This window comes from Vipera berus, assembly GCF_964194415.1.
Source record: "Vipera berus genome assembly, chromosome: 16".
Lineage (NCBI taxonomy): Eukaryota > Metazoa > Chordata > Lepidosauria > Squamata > Viperidae > Vipera > Vipera berus.
This window is the reverse complement of record NC_138219.1, coordinates 3,914,874-3,935,017: the sequence shown is the minus strand read 5'-3', so window position 1 is coordinate 3,935,017 and position 20,144 is coordinate 3,914,874. Positions and strand designations below refer to the sequence as shown.

General features: G+C 45.8%; 1 protein-coding gene across 2 annotated transcripts; it reads left to right on the top strand.

Annotated features, from left to right (window-relative positions):
• Positions 1 to 950: 950 nt before the first annotated feature.
• On the top strand, positions 951 to 15,665 carry GLMP (glycosylated lysosomal membrane protein; the record flags this gene model as incomplete). 2 transcript variants are annotated; one of them, XM_081340490.1, is made up of 6 exons in its annotated part: positions 951 to 1,043; positions 4,488 to 4,745; positions 6,858 to 7,034; positions 7,962 to 8,180; positions 9,566 to 9,843; positions 12,974 to 15,665. In XM_081340490.1, the coding sequence occupies 6 exons, from the start codon at positions 951 to 953 to the stop codon at positions 13,140 to 13,142; spliced, it is 1,194 nt and encodes a 397-aa protein (XP_081196616.1). In that variant the 3' UTR covers positions 13,143 to 15,665. The 2 variants fall into 2 exon arrangements, with proteins under 2 accessions (XP_081196616.1, XP_081196617.1); XM_081340491.1 differs by lacking the exon at positions 951 to 1,043 and adding an exon at positions 2,273 to 4,367.
• Positions 15,666 to 20,144: the final 4,479 nt, after the last annotated feature.

Here is a 20,144-nt window from a genome sequence, read left to right as displayed (position 1 = left end):
AGAGAAAGGTTTCCTGCCTGAGCAGGGGGTTGGACTAGATGACCTCCAAGGTCCCTTCCATCTCTCGGAGGAGGAGGAGGAGGAGGAGGAGGAGGAGGAGGAGGAGGAGCAGAGAAAGGTTTCCTGCCTGAGCAGGGGGTTGGACTAGATGACCTCCAAGGTCCCTTCCATCTCTCGGAGGAGGAGGAGGAGGAGCAGAGAAAGGTTTCCTGCCTGAGCAGGGGGTTGGACTAGATGACCTCCAAGGTCCCTTCCATCTCTCGGAGGAGGAGGAGGAGGAGGAGGAGGAGGAGCAGAGAAAGGTTTCCTGCCTGAGCAGGGGGTTGGACTAGATGACCTCCAAGGTCCCTTCCATCTCTTGGAGGAGGAGAAGCAGAGAAAGGTTTCCTGCCTGAGCAGGGGGTTGGACTAGATGGCCTCCAAGGTCCCTTCCATCTCTCGGAGGAGGAGGAGAAGCAGAGAAAGGTTTCCTGCCTGAGCAGGGGGTTGGACTAGATGACCTCCAAGTTCCATCTCTCGGAGGAGGAGGAGCAGAGAAAGGTTTCCTGCCTGAGCGGGCGGTTGGACTAGATGGCCTCCAAGGTCCCTTCCATCTCTCGGAGGAGGAGGAGGAGGAGCAGAGAAAGGTTTCCTGCCCGAGCAGGGGGTTGGACTAGATGACCCCCCAAGGTCCCTTCCGACCTTGTTCCACATTCTAAGCAAGGAAGAGCCCTCCTGCTTGGCTGGGAAAGGTCTCCAGAGCACCGGCTAGGCCGCTGCTCCTCTGCCACAAACCGAGCTTGGGGGCTGGGCGGGCTGGGGGGGAACCCCCTTCCCGCACCCCGGAGCTCAAGGGCGAGGCTGGCTCGGCGGCCCCTTTAAGAGAGGCCCCGCCCAGCTGGAGGGAACCCGGAAGGAGCGCCGGCCGGGTCACGTGAGGGCGCTTTGGCCGAGCCGGCAGTCGGAAAAACATGCGGGCGGCGGCGGCGGCGGCTTGGGCCGGCTTGGCGCTGCTCTGGGCGGCGGGCGGCTGCGCGGGGGACGCGGCGGGCTACCGGAGGAGGGTAGGTGCGGGGAAGGGGGACCCGCGGAAGGCTCGCCCGGGTGGAGCCTGCAGGCGGAGCGGGTGGAAGGCGCTCTGCCCATGCCCCGAGGCGCTCTGCCCTGGCGCCCAGGCTGGCCCGAGGAAGCCGGCAGGAGGACATCGCCGCGGCGCTCGGTCTCTCCCCCCACGGAAATTGGAAAGACAGGCGGTCCTCGGCTTACAAAAGAGTTCGCTTAGCGACCGGTCACGCGGCGCTGTAAACAAAAAACAAAAAAAAGGGACCCAGGACGATTTCTCACGCTTAAGCCAGCGTTTCCCAACCTTAGGAACTTGAAGATGCGGTGGACTTCAACTCCCAGAATTCCCCAGCCAGCTATGCTGGCTGGGGAATTCTGGGAGTTGAAGTCCACGCATCTTCAAGTTCCTAAGGTTGGGAAACGCTGGCTTAAGCGACCGTCGCGGCCTCGCCCGCGGTCACGTGACCAGAATCATAATAAAATAATAAACCTTTATTGTCAAAAGGACAACATTTTAATTGGGGTTTAAACTGGGGTTTTCCATGTTGCAGGGACTTAGTTTAATCTTTTTTTAAATTGGTCTTCATTTTTGTATTAATGTTTTAAATATTAGACCCTGTAAACCGCCCTGAGTCCTTCGGGAAAGGGCGGTATATAAATTCAATAAAATTAAATTAAAATTAAATTAAATTAAATGTGTACATTGAGATTAGCTGAGCCTCCCCCCGTGCTCTCTCCCCCCCCCAATTCGGGCGCTCGGCGACTGGTTCGCGCTTACGACGGGTTGCTGTTCTCCTAAGATCGGGTGATTTTTTCCCCCCCTTTTGACAACAGCGCCGTTGTAACCTTGAACGGTGGTGAAATAAATGGTTGTAAGCCGAGGACTACCTCTGATCTCCAGAAAATATATGTGGGTTTTTTTCCCCCAATAATGTAACCAGGTTGGGATCGGGCCTTAAAGTATCTGCAACTTGTGATGTGCTTTGCAAAATTGTGTTGGATCAGAATTTCTTGGCAATGCGACAGCCGGCTAAAATCAACATGTTGACCACCTGTTATGTTTCTTGGAACTTGTGAATAGTGGTGTTGTGATCACTTTCTTTGGCAAATCATGTGTTGAGCTATGTCCAGCCCCACAATTGACTCCCCCAGGCTGGATTGGTGGTGACCCTTTGAGAGGCAAATGCAATGAAATTTCATTTTAATGTATGCTTTGAATGTATACATTCACTTTGAATGTATACATTCAAACTGACAATAAAGTATTCTATTCTATTCTGCTCTGCTCTGTTTTTCTATTCTATTCTATTCTATTCTATTCTATTCTATTCTATTCTATTCTATTCTATTCTATTCTATTCTATTCTATTCTATTCCATTCCATTCCATTCCATTCCATTCCATTCCATTCCATTCTTATTTCTATTCCATTCCATTATTCTGTTCTGTTCTAATTCTAATTCTATTCCATTCCATTCCATTTGTAAATAATAAAAATAAAAATAAATAATAGGTATCCTCTAGAATAAGGGACGTGGTGGCTCAGTGGGTTAGGATGCTGAGCCTGTCGATCAGATGGTCGGCAGTTTGGCGGGTCGAATCCCGAGTGCCGTGTAACAGAGTGAGCGCCTGTTACTCGTCCCAGCTTCTGCCAACCTAGCAGTTCGAAAGCACGTCAAAACGCAAGTGGAAAAATAGGAACCACTACGGTGGGAAGGTAACAGCGTTCCATGCGCCTTTGGCGTCTAGTCATGCCGGCCACGTGACCACGGAGATGTCCTCGGACAAGCGCTGGCTCTTCGGCTTTGAAACGGAGATGAGCACCGGCCCCTAGAGTCGGAAACGACTAGCACGCCTGTGCGGGGGAACCTTTACCTTGACCTTTTTATCCTCTAGAATAGAACTTCTTAGCTTGCAGTTCAGCTCCAGATTTTAATTTGGCATTTTTCCTCCTTTCCTTCTATCTTCCTTGGCTGCTCTGGAGGGATGGAATGCAGAGGTTTCCTCTGTAAAATGCAATTTGATTTGGAACCGGCAGAGCAAACCCCGAAATCGTTTCTGTCTTCAGCCCTTGAAGGATAAGGAAAGTGTTGGCGAGAGTTGGCTGTGTTCAGTTTCCTCTTTTCCATTTTCACTCAGAGCAGAAGGGAAAAACCGCGCCTTTGATGAATCATACATTTTCTCTTTCGGCAGAAAAATTCACCCGTGAATTAAATATTGCCCTTGGCCGTTTCTTCTGTGGCCATTTTCTAATCATTTTTCTTCCCCTTACTTCTTTTTTTAATGTTTTCTTTTTTGATGACCTTTATCGTTTCATCCAAGTATAAAATATAAAAGAAAATAGGAAATTAGGGGAAGGGGGGGGGAGAAAATACGGGGTCTAAGAGTTGATTTCCAACTCTTTTTAGAACAGTAGAAGGCGAGAGCTGGAAGGGACCTTAGAGGTCTTCTAGTCCAACCCTCTGCTGAAGCAGGAGACCCTTGCTTACCATTCCAGATGGGTGGCTGTCCAGTGATAAAGCATCCACAACATCTGGAGGCAAGCTGTTCCACTAATTAATATTTCTCACAGTCAGGAAGTTTCTCCTTAATTCCAGGCTGCTCCTCTCCTTGATTAGCCTCCATCCATTGTTTCTTGTCCTGCCTTCTGGGGCTTTGGAAAATAAGTTGACACCCCCCCCCCCTCTTCTTTGTGGCAGCCCCTCAAATACTGAAATACTGCTATCATGTCTCCCCTATTTCTTCTTTTCTCTAGACTGGCCAAACCCAGTTCTGCAGCCGTGGAATAACAGGGTTATTCTAAACATAGAATAGCAGGATTGGGAGGCACCTTGGAGGTCATCTAGTCCAACCCCCTGCTCAAGCAGGAGACCCTTATACCATTTCTGACAAATGGCTGTCCAGTCTCCTCTTAAAAACCTCCAGTATTGGAGCAACCAGAACTTCTGGTGGCGAGCTGTTCCACGGGTTAACTGTCCTCACTGTCAGGAAGTTTCTCCTTAGTTCCAGGTCGCTTCTCTCCTTGATTAGTCTCCATCCCTTGCTTCTTGTCCTGCCTTCAGGGGCTTTGGAAGATAGGTTGAACCCCCCCCCCCTCCCCTTCTTTGTGGCAAATACTGGAATTGTCCAAGAAATGTGCAGATTGCCAAAATGTGTGAGGGCAGGTTTATTTCTCGACTTAAGGCCGTAACCAGGACCAAACTTTCCACTGTTAAGCCAGGCAGTCGTTAAGTAAATTGTGCCCGATTTTACAACAGATGTCTCCCTTAACAAACCGAAACGTTTGCCTCAATTGCGATGGCAATTCGGGGACGAGCTGCACCAAGGTAAGATACGAAGATGTTTGGATTTGGCTTAGCCTCCTGGTTTTACTAACCACGATTCGTGGCTTAGTTTTTAGCGGTCTGTGAAGCAGCCTGAGCTGTCGGTGTGACACTTTTTTGCAGGTCTCCTTGGAGTACAACCCGGGATGGGCCAGCTCAGCTGTGAACCTCTTGCACAGCCGGGCTGTGGGCCTCAACGACACACTGCACTATGTCTGGAGCACCATCGGGGCCCCCACAGTGTTGTTGGTGTACACCGCAAGCGACAAGAGTTCCCTTCGGGTCAACTGGACCCAGCTGCTGTCCTCTTCCCCGGCGGGAGCCATCCGGGTCGAACCGGCCGAGAGCGTCCTGTATTCCACAGCCGTGGTCTTTCCCAGGGTGGGTCCTTGGCGAGGGGGGTGGGGCTGAAGGATGGGGGGGAGCCAGGCAGTCCCCGACCTTCACTCCTTCCGACGTGATCTAAAAACCTATTTGTTTGAACAAGCCGGCCTGGTCTGATGGGTTTGGGTTTTAATTATTGTTTTAATATAATTTATTTTTACATTTGGGCACTAGGGTTTAATTTGTTTTTAATTTTGTATTTTGGTTATTTTGGTATTTATGGCCCTGTTCACCGCCCTGAGTCCTTCGGGAGAAGGGCGGTATACAAATTAAATTAAATAAATAAATTACGACTCTTCGTTTAGTCACACTGGCACTCCAAAGAGCGACTTACCACCTGTCCTCGCAGTTATGACCGTTGCAGCATCCCGTGATGAGAATTCAGATACTCGGCGGCTGGCACGGACAGCCACTCCCTGGCCTACCACCACAGTTTCTGTTGTTAAGTGAGACGCTTGTTAAGTGAGATTTGCCCCTACTTTACGACCTGTCTTGCCTCAGTTGCTAAGGGAATCACATCGGAAGCCACAGAAGGTCTCCTGGGGGGATGCCTGCAGTAGGCTGGCCCCACTGGTCCTCCCAGATATCTAAACCTGTACAGGCAGTCCTCGATTTACGACCAAAATTGAGCACGACATTTTATGTTGCTAAGCAAGATGGTTGTTGAGTGAGTTTTGCCCCACTTTACGACCTTTCCACCGTTTTTAAGGGAATCACTGCAGTTGATAAGTTAGGAACACGGCTGTTAAGTGATTCTGGCTTTTCTTCTCTCCCCTCCCCCCCTCCAGTGACTTTCTTGTCAGAAGGTCGTAAAAGGGGATCACATGACCCCGGGACGCTGTGATCATCATCAAATATAAACCAGTTGCCATCCCGATTTTGATCACGTGACCATGGGGGATGCTACAACGGTCCTAGGTGTGAAAAACGGTCCTAAATCGCCTTTTTTGATGCTGTTTTAACTTTGGTCCCTAAACGAACTGTTGCAAGACGAGGACTGCCTGTCTTTATGACGGCGGCAGCATCCTGGGGTCCAGGGATCACCCATTTACATCCTTTCCAGCCGGGTTGAAACCGAGCACGGTCAATGGCGGAAGCTGGATTTGCTTAACGACTGCTTCGTCAGGGAACACAAGTGGTTCGCTAAACAGCTGTGGCAAAACAAGCTGTCACTCACTTTAACGCCCACCTTGCTTAGCAACGGATATTCTGGTTCCCATGGTGATCATAAGTCGGCCTGTAATTATTTTGAGGCCTCGACATGGGCCAAAAACGGGAACTTGACAGGGTTGCCTCCCCCTGAATATCTAAAACGGTTTGGCCTCAACGGGGTTACTACAAATTTATCGTTTTTCTCTTTTGATCACAACGTAAAACAAAACTCCCAATCAACCGCAAGCCCTGAGCTGGGGGTAGATAAACCCCGTTTTGCAATTCTGAGCTTCTCCGTCACTCGAGAAACTTGCAAACAGCCCGGGTTTGCAGGCAGCTGGTGTTACTTAAGGAGGCATTAGCCCACTGCTCCACCAAATGGCCAAAGGAAGAGGATGGTGGCTTGCTTCTGGCTTAAGAGGTGTCAGTTTACAGTCGGTTATCGATTTGATGGAAATTATAACTCAGTATGGTAAGGTTTCTAAGGTGAATAGTAATAAGACTTCAGCTCTGACTGGATGGGTTGCATCCTTTTAGAGAGTCGTTGAACCCACTTGGAGGTTTATCTGTTCTTCTCAAGGTCCCCTGAGTGGTGCAAATGAGTGTGAAGCCTTCTTGGAACCCATTTGCACCACTCAGGCGACCCTGAAGACCCACGTAAACCCCCAAGTGGCCTCAACGACTCTCTAAAAAGAAGGCAAATGAGCAGCGGTCTGCAAGGCGTATAAATCCTCCCATTCCCCACCCTCCAGTCAGAGCTGAAGAAGCTTCTTGGATGAGGAGCGAAACGCCTTCAAAGGAAGAACAAGTCCAGTTGCCTCCTGAAAAAAAAGCATCTTGGGGACAACCAGGACCTGGAGGACTAAGAATCTCCGTAGACGTTGTCAGTTCGGATAGTTCTGGCTTCTTGCTTCATAAACCACAGGCAGTTGCTAACTTTGATTGTGAATGTTGCAGCTGTGGGAATATGACAGCACCAACACGTCCAACTTCTCCAAAATCCAGACCGAGCAGATCTATGCCAGTTACAACATGGCCAACTTCAGCTGGGAAGGGCGGCTGAATGAAACGGCCCTTAGCGCCGACTTCCAGGGCCGCGACGGGACCTTCGGGAACGGAAGCATCTCTTTCAAGGTAAATAGGGCTGGTTGCGTGTGTGTGTGTGTGTGTGTGTGTGAGAGAGAGAGAGAGAGAGAGAGATTGTGTATGGGAGAGTGGTTGTCTCCCTTTGAAAATGGCAGTGGGTAAAATTACATATAATCCTGGAGTTCATTCAGTTCAAAGTCACAACGGCACTGAAAAAAACGGACTTATGACCGTTTTTCCCACTTATGGCCGTTGCAGCATCTCCGAGGTCACGTGATCAAAAATTCAGATGCCTGGCAACTGGTTCATACTTAACGACGGTCGCAGTGTCCCACGGTCACGGGATCCCCTTTTGCGAACCTTCGGACGAGCAAAGCCCGTGGGGATGCCAGATTCACCTAATAACTGGGTTACTGATAAGTATCAAGTGCAGTGGTTCGCTTAACAACTGAGGCAAGAAAGGTCGCAAAATGGGGCAAAACTCCCTTTACAAAGGTCTCGCTTAACAACAGAAATGGTCGTATTGAACCTTTCATGGGACACAGGTTTTTGTGTCAAAGTATTGATTTAACAGCTAACCAGCTTATGTAATGTAAGATGTAATGATGGGAATGGCTCAGCAGGGTCTGTGTCCCTTTAAGAGCCTTTGTATAAAGGGAAGGCTCTGCTGATGTGTTCTCTCTCTTCCGTTTCCTGCTGTAACTGTGGTTTGTTGGATCCTGCTGTATTAGCATGTGTGTGTATATCGTTCCTGGTCTATGATATTGTAGATAGTGTAAGATAAACCACCATTTAATATAGACCACTGTTTACTGTGTTTACTCCTGAGTTATCTCGCGCAATAAGACCGTGCACGCTCTGACAGTTTTGCACATCCTTAAGCCAAACCCTGATAAGCCAAGGTTAACTCTAACCGGGTTAGCAGGGAGGGAAGGAAGACTGGTGAGACTATAGTCAGTCTCTCTCCCCCCCCAGGTGACGGCATATGAGGAGGGCAGCCGCGACGGGCCCCTCCCGCGCCTTCTGCACAGCGCCAACAGCTCCAAGGTGGAATTTGCCATCCAGGGTGTGGCCCCCAGGGGGAACCACTCCCGCTTTGCCCTGGAGATCCTGGCAGTGGAGGAGGGGAGGCGGCGGAAGCAGCTGCAGTCGGTCCGCTCGATCGATGATGAATACACCCCGACCATTTTCGAGGTACGTCCAGGGAGGCAGCTTTGGGTTCAGTCGACTGCCCCCTCTTGGGTTCTCGGCTATCGTTTGGGCAACGGAGGCATCACCGGCTGGATTTGCACGGGGCTCCAGGCTCAGAGGGCCTCCCAGAGGTGCTTTTCCAAAAGGCAACTGGACTAGAAGTTTTAAAGAAGAGACTGGAGAACCATTTGTCTGAAATGTTAGCGGGTTTCCTGCCTAGAAGAGCTCCAACTCTTCTCTTCTCTTCTCTTCTCTTCTCTTCTCTTCTCTTCTCTTCTCTTCTCTTCTCTTCTCTTCTCTTCTCTTCTCTTCTCTTCTCTTCTCTTCTCCTCTCCTCTCCTCTCCTCTCCTCTTCTCTTCTCTTTCTTTTCTTCTCTTCTCTTCTCTTCTCTTATTTGTCAGGACCCACCCCAATCCACATCTTAGGAAAATAAAGAACTCTTGGAGCCAGGTCTTGTCCAAAAGGAGTTTTTACTAGGACATGATCGATTGTGGAAATATAAGACAGGATCTGGCATTGTGTTACACTTTGATACTTTATAAAGAGTTCCCGGTTCAACCCCCTCCCCTCAACCCCATTTGGTCAGACCCACATCAATTAAACTTAGGTGTCAAACCCTTTGTTGGGAAAGAGGGATCTTCCCGTGCCTTTATGACTATTGCCTCCTTCATTTCAGATTCAAATGGAGATACAAACCAGATCTCCTTCTCCCTTCCCTCCCTTTGTTGTCCTCTGTTCAAAAGGTTTTTCCTGGTCTTTGAAGACAGCCTACAGGCAGGCTGAATAAACATCTTCTCTTCTCCCCTCGGGAAAATGGCAGAATCCAGGGAGGGGTATAATATTTTAGACATACATTTATGAATGGGATATAAATGGATTCTGACATCTATTCTATTCTATTCTAATTTCCTCTCTCTGTTCTATTCTATTCTATTCTATTCTATTCTATTCTATTCTATTCTATTCTATTCTATTCTATTCTATTCTATTCCTATTCTATTCCATTCCATTTCATTCCATTCCATATTTTCTATTCTATTCTATTCCATTCCATTCCATATTTTCTATTCTATTCTATTCTATTCTATTCTATTCTATTCTATTCTATTCTATTCTATTCTATTCTATTCTATTCTATTCTATTCTATTCTATTCTATTCCATTCCATTCCATTCTATTCCATTCCATTCCATTCCATTCCATTCCATATTTTCTATTCTATTCTTCTATTCTATTCTATTCCATTCCATTCCATATTTTCTATTCTATTCCATTCCATTCCATATTTTCTATTATTCTATTCTGTTCTGTTCTGTTCTGTTATTCTATTCTATTCAGAATGGAGGCTTAACAATGGCGCCATGTTCCTTTTTTCCTTTCCTCCCAGATGGTGCAGCTGATCTCTGAACCCCACAACCACAGCCTGGGCTCCAGCTTCCTGCAGTGGAAGATGGCCGCCTACAACTCTGAGCCCCCCCATCGAGAAAACACCGTCCATTGTCAGTACTACCCCCTCCAGATGGTCCACAACCTCGGTCCTGAGTTCAGGATTCTCCGCGCCTACTTTGGGGGGGACCTCGAGCAATGCTGCAGCCTGTCTGCCATCAATATCTCCTTTGGTAGCGAGGACAATGAAGCCTACAAAGAAAAGAGATACTTGAGCTGGTGAGGATCCATTTTGGGGGGGGGTGGGCTTGGCCAGAAGCCAAGGAGAGGGATGTCTCCACCCCCCCCGGCCACAGAGAACTCCTGCCTGTGGGTTGAGCGGCGTCATTGCGCAAATTGGGGTTCTCTTCCTGCAATGGGGGTCAGCGCTGTGTTTCAGACAGCCCCATTCTCCCAGTCACTTCTTTGCTGCTCATGATAAATAAAGGTGGTCCTCGATTTACAGCAGTTCATTTAGTGACCATTTGAAGTTGCAAAGTTATAAAGCTTCCAATTACTGATCTGGCATCAAGTACAGGTAATCCTCGACTTACAACAGTTCAAAGTTAACAATGGCACTGAAAAATGCGACTTATGACCGTTTTTCACACTCAACAATCATTGTGGCATCCCTGAAGTCACGTGATCAGAATCCAGACGCTCGGCAACTGACTCGTACTTATGACCATTGCTGTGTCCCGAGGTCACGTGATCCCCTTTTGCGACCTTCTGAGCAAGCAAAGTCAATGGGGGAGCCGGATTCGCCCTATTACTAGTTTAACAACTGCAGTGATTCACTTAATAACTATGGCAGGAGAGGTCGTAAAATGGGGCAAAGCTCACTTAACAAATGTCTCACTTAGCAATATGAATATCGGGATCAGTGGTGGTCATAAGTCGAGGGTTAGGTGTATTCATTGCAGGGGGAAGGTAACCTTGGCTCTTTTATGACTCATGGACTTCAACTCCCAGAATTCCTGAGTCAGCATAGCTGACTCAGGAATTCTGGGAGTTGAAGTCCATGAGTCATAAAAGAGCCAAGGTTACTTAACAGCAAGATGTACAACAGAGGATAATTATATAAAATTGTTAAAACAAATAAAATTGGACTTAGAAAAGTGGAAAAATCTTCAATAGTCAATGCTGGGGAGAATAGCTACAGTCAAAATGAAAATCTTACGGAAAATACTTTTCCTATTCCAAACAATTCCGGGAAAGCTTTCTTTGATGAACTGAATACAACAATATTGAAATTTATCTGGCAAGAGGTTATACTACCAAGCAGCTATTTTAACATGGATTAAAGAATGGCTAATGCTCAGAGATAAAAGACTATTATATCTAGAGGGGCATAATCTGCAGATTGGCTGGCATGCCTTTCTGTGGTATGGGAAGAATAAAATTCACAGATAATTTCAGAACCACTCTTGGTGCCTTGGTGGAGCAGTGGGCTAATGCCTTCTTAAGTAACACCAGCTGCCTGCCATTAGTGCAGGTTCGAGTCCCACCAGGCTCAAGGTTGACTCAGCCTTCCATCCTTCCGAGGTAGGTAAAATGAGGACCCAGATTGTTGGGGGCAATTAAGCTGACTTTGTAATAATGCCGCTTGGGGTGTGTGTGAAAGCCCTAATAAGCAGGCATAGACATAGAATGAAGGCTACTGCTACTGCTAAGCTTGTAAGCCGCCCTGAGTCTTCAGAGAAGGGCGGGATATAAATGGAATTAAAATAAAAAAAATAAAAATATAAGAAATGCGCTTCATTTAGAATGGGAAAAAAATAAAAGAAAAAAATTATATTAAAATACCTGAATGGTTTTCAACAATGGAAGGCTTTGCTTCCCCAAACTTAATTAACTATGACAAACTTGTAACTTATGAAGATATACTAGACAATGAAGGAAGATTGAAATCTAGACAAGACTTACAACAAGGTATTGATCTAGCATGGTGGCCCTACAAGATATGAAAAAGATGTGAAAACAACGGGACTCTATAAAGAACAGACAGAATTTGATCTTATGTTGTTAAAAATAGATGAAAAGCTGATCAAAAAGCTTTACAGATTTCTGCTTAATAAAAGAGCCGAGGTTAGGGATTTAGGGATTGAAGTTACAACAGTGCTCAAAAAAGGGACTTGCAACTGCTCCTCATACTTCTAACCGGCACCGCATCCCCACCGTCAAAATGGTGGCTCTTATCAGCCAGCATTTAAGATGGCTGCCACATCCCCATTTACGGCCTTCCCAGATGGCTTGAACAAGCAAAGTCAATGGGGGAAGCCAGATTCGCTTAACGACCACACAGTTCACTTAGCAATCACTTAGCGATTCTCTTCACAATGTGCCACACAAAAGTTCATCGAATTAGACGCGATTAATCATCTTGCTTGGCAACGGAAGCGATAGTGCTAATTGTCATAAAACAAGGAGTAACTGTACTCCGAAGCATCCAGTCCAGTCAGAACTGTGTGTAAATAGACGAAATACAGGTAGTTCTTGACTTAACACCACAATTGAGGCCAAAATTTCTTTTGCTAAGTGAGACACTTATTAATGAAGTGAGGTTTGCCCTGTTTTATGACCTTTCTTGCTACAGTTGTTAAGCGAATCACTGCAGTTGGTAAGTTAATAACCCGGTTGTTCAATGAATCTGGCTTCCCCCATTGACTTTGCTTGTCAGAAGGTCGCAAAAGGGGGTCACGTGACCCTCCCGAGACACGGCAACCGTCATAAATACGAGACAGTTGCCAAGCGTCCAAATTTTGAGAAAATCTTAACTAGTAAGAATGCTTTGAATATTGTGGGGAAAACAAATTTAAGAATTTTGTAAACAGGATCAAGATGATCAATGAAAAGAAGCTTTATATCGAGGTGGTTATGATTTGCAGAAACATGAGAAAAATGTCTATAGTTAATTGTCATTTATTTAAATAAGAACTGTATTAATTTAAAGTTGGCAAAAGAATATTATTGGAAGAACAGGAAAGCAAGTAAAGCAATTATATGGACTGTAGAATTATAGAAATTAATTGTTACTGTTTTTTAAACACTAACCCAGACAACACGCTGTTTACCAAATATGAAGGTGTATGTTAAAAATCAATACAACATATTTAAAAAAAATAGGTCGCAAAAGGGGATCCCGTGACCGCGGGACACTGCAACCGTCATAAGTATGAGTCAGTTGCCAAGCATTTGAATTTTGATCACGTGATCCTTCGGGATGCTGCAAAGGTTGCAATTCTGAAAAAGGGGTCATAAGTCCCATTTTTCAGTGCCGTTGTAACTTTGAGCGGTCACTAAACAGGCCGTGATAAGTCAAGGACTGCCCATAATGACTTGCTTCCATTGCTTTGGCTCTTCCTTTCAGGTCTGCGCTGGTTGGTTTCGGGGAACCCCCGAGAGAGGAATTCTCTCCGCTGGTCATTGGGATCCTGGCCGTGGCGCTGGGAACGCCGGCGGTGCTCCTGATCGTGGGGAGCCTGACGGTGCTGACAAGGAAGCGGAAACCATGTTCGGAGTACGAACCGATCAACTGACGGGCAGGAGAAGCCCAAAATGGCCGCTTCTCTGAGGCCTCCATTTACGGACAGACCGACCAGCTTCCTTGGGGACTATTGCAAAGATGCCTGTCTCGGCTGCCCCTGTGGGGTAGCATTTATTTATGGCTTTGCCCTAAAGGGGGCAAAATTCATCTCGAAAATCAGGGTGCTGAAAAAGGACATGTTCTTCTTTAAAACGGTTCTGCCGCTTTGAAAAGGTTTTGTGGGTTGCTAGGAGGGCGACCTCATCGGGCCCGGCAATTTTAAGCAGGAATAGGAGATGACTTTTAATGGTGAGGGTCTCTCTCAAAGGGTCTCTTCCCACAAGGCCCCTCACAAATACCCGGAACGCAATTCTCAAACGTGGGGACATTTTGGTTTACGGACCTACGTTCGCCAGGATGCTGTATTTTCCTAAAACGAACTGATTGAAGGGTGGGGATGATCTATCTATCCTTTTCTTCAGCCTTCCTGCTACGGATTCTGCACAAAGTCCTAAGTTTTTGCCAAAATGATAAGTGTGCCTTTGTTGGCCATCTTACCCCCTTTGGAGAGAAATTAGTGTGTTTGGGCAGCTTTACCTTCCTCCCTTGCTAATTCTGTTTTTCCTTCCCAACCCCAAAGACCCAGAAAGTTCAACTCTTGTTTTCAATCATCACACGGACCTTTCCACTTACAAAGAAAATTCCTTCCTTCCTCCCTCCCTCCCTCCCTTCCCCTATTCCTTCCTTCCTTCCCTCCCTATTTTTTCTCCCTCCATTTCTTTTCTTCTTGTTTCATTTCCTTCCTTCTCCTTCCTTCCCCATTTTTATCCCTCCATTTCTTTCCTTTCTTCTTCTCTGCCTTTATTCCCTTCCTTCCTCCCTCCCTCCCTCCCTCCTTCCTCCCTCCCTCCCTTCCTCCCTACCTTCCTTCTCTCTGCAGGGGACGTATAGTAGTTCCTCCCTTTAATTTTCTGTAAAAGCCATGTCCTTTAGATGGTTCTCAGTATTATGCCTATTAAAGGCACAGAAGCCCAGCTGGCAGCTGTTTTAAAAAAAGGTGTGGGTCTGGATCAGCCACTAATTGTGTTTACACGCTGCTGTTCAGAAAACGGCAGCAGGCAAAATTGCACTCTCGAGTGAAACGCACTCTGGAAAAATGGATCTGGAAACATGAATACTAATTGGAGCCCTGGGCTTGCAGAATTAATCTGTCTACCTGGTACGTTGCAGAGATTGGGCCGAGACTGAAAAATTAGTATTATTTTGGGGAAAAAAGAAACCTCTTTGAAAAGTTATCAAAGCCAAGTCTTGGCAAGTTTCTGGAGCAAGCCTGCCTCTGCTTTGGGATTCCAGATGTTGGGATGGGAACTCCCAGCCTTCTTAGCGTGTTGGCTTAGGAATGCTGGGAGTTGAAGTCTTCAGCCTCAAAGGGCTCTCCATGTTGGGGAAAGCCTAGGTGAGATCAAGTCTAAATCAAAATGGAGGCCAGGAAGGTTGCAGAGCTGGCGAAGCACTTCTAGGACCTGCCTGCCCCCTTCCTTTCCTCTGGGGTCTTCTCTGCTTTGGGGTGGGGGACCAACATCCTTGCTGGGAGTGAAGAGCTTTTGGCTTCATCGTGCAGCTGTGAGGGTGCAGCTGTTCTAACATGTGCCACAAAGGGCCAGTGTTTCTCAGCGTTGACCCCTTTAAGAGGTGTGGTCTTCCATCAAACTGCCTGGGGAATTCTGGGCGTTGAAGTCCACATCTCTTAAAAGTGGCCAAGGTTGAGAAACATTGCATTGTGGGGGGGATTTCTTCCAGACTGGGAGCCCTACGGGCCATTCACTGCTGCTTTTGTCTTTCAGGGACCAATTAAAAAGGGACTTTTTGCAATGTAGCTTGTTTGTGGTGGTCATCTGTCCGAATCCAGTTTCGGTCTCCTTAACAGGCTGTGCAGTGCTCTGGATTGGCTTTTCAGGATCAAAGAGAAATGTCTACGGAGATTCTTGGTTATCCAGGTCACGGCTGTCCCAAGGGTGCTTTACCCCCTTGTTTTAAGCCCCCCAAAGGCAGAAGCTCGTGCACCCCAAGGAGAAAACACCCAGACACCAACTGAACGATGTGCTACGTGCTGTACAGTGCAGTGAGACATGTCAAATTGACTTTTCCATGCACCGAGAGGCCTCTTCTTAGGATAACAAGAGGTGACACCACAGGATCAGCCTCTCACTTCCGCTGACTTTAATCTGAGATTGTTAGGCTTGCGAAACTGCAGGAGCCATTTATTTTTTATTTTTTTTATTTTAATTCCATTTATATCCCGCCCTTCTCCGAAGACTCAGGGCGCCTTACAAGCTTAGCAGTAGCCTTCATTCTATGTCTATGCCTGCTTATTAGGGCTTTCACACACACCCCAAGCGGCATTATTACAAAGTCAGCTTATTTCCCCCAACAATCTGGGTCCTCATTTTACCTACCTCGGAAGGATGGAAGGCTGAGTCAACCTTGAGCCTGGTGGGACTCGAACCTGCACTAATTGCAGGCAGCTGGTGTTTAATCCTCCAGGGACAGGAGCCACCCCAGTGCCCCCCCCCAGGGTTTTTTTTTGGCCCTGAATGAATTCCTGAGGCTCTTCAAATGTTTCCAGCAGCTGCACGAAGCTTGTGGGTACTTTTCCTAGATGGAAATTTACCAGTCTCAGATGCCCACCCCTTGCGTGCGGCAGCCCTGTGGGAGCCCACACCGTTCCTTCTAATCCCCTCGGCCAGCCTTCGCTGTGTGCTTTTCACACCAATTTCCTTGTTCAGTTTGGCGCCAGCAAAATTTGCAACCATGCCTATCTAGTTACCCTGGGAGACAACTGAGGCCCTCTAACCTACTTGCATATTTACCATATAAATATAGAGAATATAGAAGAATTGGGTTGGAAGGGACCTTGGAGGTCTTCTAGTCCAACCCCTTGCTCAAGTGTGAAACCTCTTACACCGTTCCGGACCAATGGTTGTCCAGGCCACACCTGGAATACAGCACCCGGTTTTGGTCACCACCTTACAAAAAAGATGTTGAGGCTTTGGAAAAAGTGCAGAGAAGAGCAACAAAGATGATTAAGGACCTGGAGACAAAAACGTACGAAGAACGTTTTTGGGTACGGCTAGCCTAGAGAAAAGAAGAACAAGGGGGGGGGACATGATGGCAACTGTTCCAGTATTTGAGGGGCTGCCACAAAGAAGAGGGGAGTTAATTTATTTTCTAAATCACCAGAAGGCAGGACAATTGCTAAGCACATTGGTTTGTGCTTAAATTGTAAGCCGCCCTGAGTCTTCGGAGAAGGGCGGGATATAAATGGGATTTGAAAGAAAAAAAAAAAGAAACAACGGATGGATGGAAACTAATCAAAGAGAGAAGCAACCTGGAATTAAGGAGAAACTTCCTAGCACTTGAGGACAATTAACCAGTGGAATGGCTTGCCACCAGAGGTTGTGGGTGCTCCGTCACTGGAGGTTTTTAAAGAAGAGACCGGACAGCCACCTGTCTGTAATAGTACAGACTCTCCTGCTTGAGCAGGGGGTTGGACTAGAAGACCTCTGAGGTCTATTCTAATTCTACTTTAATTCCTAATTCTAATTATTCTGTTCTATATTTCTATTCTATATTTCTATTCTAATTCTATTCTATTCTATGGGGTCGCAATGTGTCGGACACGACTTCGCAACTAACAACAAATTCTATTCTATTCTATTCCATTCCATCCTTACTCCTATTCCTATTCCGTTAAATTAGGATCCTGGGCCAGCCACTTCAAGACGGAGCACCCCACCCTGCGTTTTGTGTTAAGATCTTGCAAGGGCAGGGGGTTGGACTAGAAGACCTCCAAGGTCCCTTCCAACTCTGTTATTCTATTATTCTATTCTATTCTATTCTATTCTATTCTATTCTATTCTATTCTATTCTATTCTATTCTATTCTATTCTATTCTATTCTATTTCTTTTCTATTCTACTCTACTCTATTTCTATTCTATTCTAATTCTAATTCTATTCCCATTCTATTCTCTGTTTTATTCTATTCTATTCTATTCTATTCTATTCTATTCTATTCTATTCTATTCTATTCTATTCTATTCTATTCCCATTCTATTCTCTATTCTATTCTATTCCCATTCCCTATTCTATTCTATTTCTTTTCTATTCTATTCTACTCTACTCTATTTCTATTCTATTCTAATTCTAATTCTATTCCCATTCTATTCTCTGTTCTATTCTATTCTATTCTATTCTAAAGAGGACAAATCAGGAAAAAAACGAGCTACTTAGGATGCTATATTTCAAATTCTGGGCTGACTTCTAACATGTAAGTTATTAGGAAACTGCGTAGGCAGCATCACCTGTCATCTCATCTTGCAAATTCCAGCTTTGCCCATCTCGAATGTTTCTTGCAGATGGTGTGTGGTTGGCTGTATTCCCTTGAACAAGAAATAATTAAAGCTGGCATTCAAATCAGCTGGCAACACAAAACCATAATTTGTTTTAATCGCCGTTGTTGAAGAAACCAGTTTGCCTCATTCAGACTGGTTAACAAACAATGATTTTCACACTACAGTGTTTGGGAATTGCACAACCCTGGGCCAGCAGCAAAGGGAAATACTGTACTGGTAGTCCTCGACTTAAAACGGTTCATTTAGTGACTGTTCAAGGTTACAGCGGCACTGAAAGAAGTGACGACCTTTTTTCACAGTTGCGACCTTTGCAGCATCCCCAGGGTCATGTGATCAAAATTTGGATGCTTGGCAACTGACTCACATTTATGACGGTCGGTGTGTCCCGGGATCATGTGGTCCCCTTTTGTGAGCTTCTGAGAAATAAAGTCAATGGGGAAGCCACATTCCCTTAACGAGCTGCAGTGATTCACTTAACAACTGTGACAAGAAAGGTTGTAAAGCGGGGCAAAACTCACTTTTAACAAATGTCTCACTTAACGACTGAAAGGTCGGGCTCCTTTGTGGCCGTAAGTTGGCGACTACCTGTAATAGAACAATATGTGAAGCGGCTTCTAAAGACATCAAGGCAATGATACAGGCACATTTTATATGTTTAAAAAAAGCAGCTTGTTACAGCGATTGGGATGGCTGCAATTTAAGGAATAAAGTCCAGTAACGATCCCCACGTGTACACGGCCGTTTGCATCCTCTCCACAAAAATGTATTTAAAAAAATAAAAATAAATAAATACTTAGGTCGCCAAATCTAGTGAGCAGACCTAATTTGCATGATAAAGTGAAGGTTTAGAAAACAAAGAGGAAAAATAGTGACATGTGACCATTTTTCACTTACGATTGTTGAAGCATTCCCATGCTTCACAAAAATCATCATATTGCAACTTTTGAAAAAAAAATGCCTTTTTCTCAGGATAAAAATGATGGCCACAACTAGTTACTCTTTCTGCAAATTTGTAAGGTTAACCTTTACTTAAACTTGTCATACTTAGATTCTCAGCTGTCACCAAAATCTGTTGAGTGGATCCAGCAAATATAAATTATGAGCCTTGGTGGAGCAGTGGGCTAATGCCTCCTTAAGTAACACCAGCTGCCTGCCATTAGTGCAGGTTCGCGTCCCACCAGGCTCAAGGTTGACTCAGCCTTCCATCCTTCTGAGGTGGGTAAAATGAGGACCCAGATTGTTGGGGGCAATTAAGCTGACTTTGTAAAAATGCCGCTTGGGGTGTGTGTGTGTGAAAGCCCTAATAAGCAGGCATATACATAGAATGAAGGCTACTGCTAAGCTTGTAAGCCGCCCTGAGTCTTCGGAGAAGGGCGGGATATAAATGGAATTAAAATAAATAAATAAATAATTTACAGCTCCGCTCTAAATTCCAAAGTTTTAAACAAACATATGGTAAAGGCAGAAGAAAACACGCCCTCCGTTCTGCCTTGCCTCCTACACTGTGCCTCTTTTAAAAAGGGAATTATGCAGCGCACCACTGAGATGGAGAAATGAGCTTTGTGTGTTGCATAGCTTCCCAAAGAACGAAAAAGGCCCTTGCCTTCTCATCTGAGAACTTAATTGAAGAAGGCATGCTGGGCGAAGACTGAGTCACGTGCCGGCAAGTACGGTACATTTTTTGCCCTGAAGTCTGACCTCTTTTATTTCCTTCCCAACAAACCTAATAATTTCTCCGGTCCCCACAGAGTCTCCAAAAGACTTCAGAAATTTATTTCATGCTTAGGAGAGGGGAGGGGAAAAAAGACGGAATTGCTCCATTTACCAAAAGAAAAAAAAATCATTTGCCTGCAAAGTGGAAGTGCTATGTATAAATATCTGTATTTCTGTGTGTATAAAAATGATGAGAAATATTGGGCCTCTCCTTCCACATTCTTGGATCTGCAAGATCTAGGCTTGTGTTGAGGCGATGGAGGGGAAACGCATCAAATTTGCAGACGACACCAAGCTGGCAAGAATACACAACACTCCAGAAGCTACAGGCTTAAGATACAGGAGGATCTTGACAGACTTGAACATTGGGTGCTATCTAACAAAATGAAATTCAGCGGTGAAAAAAGTAAGGTTCTACACTTAGGCAAGAAAACCCAAATGCACAGGTATAGTATAGGTGGTACCTTGCTCAATAGTAGTGACTGTGAGAGGGATCTCGGAGTCCTAGTAGACAATCACTTAGATACGAGCCAGCCGTGTGCTGCAGCTGCCAAAAAAGCCAACACAGTTCTAGGCTGCATTAACAGAGGGACAGAATCAAGATCACGTGAAGTGTTAATACCACTTTACAATGCCTTCGTAAGGTCACACTTGGGATACCGGATCCTGTTTTGGTCAGCATGTTATAAAAAAAGATGTTGAGACTCTGGAAAGTGCGGAGAAGAGCAACAAAGATGATCAGGGGAGTGGAGGCTAAAATATGCAGAACGGTTGCAGGAATAGGGTATGTCTAGTTTAATGAAGAGAAGGACGAGGGGGGACATGATAGCAGTCTTAAAATATCTCAGGGGCTGCCCCAAAGAAGAGGCAGTCAAGCTATTCTCCAAAG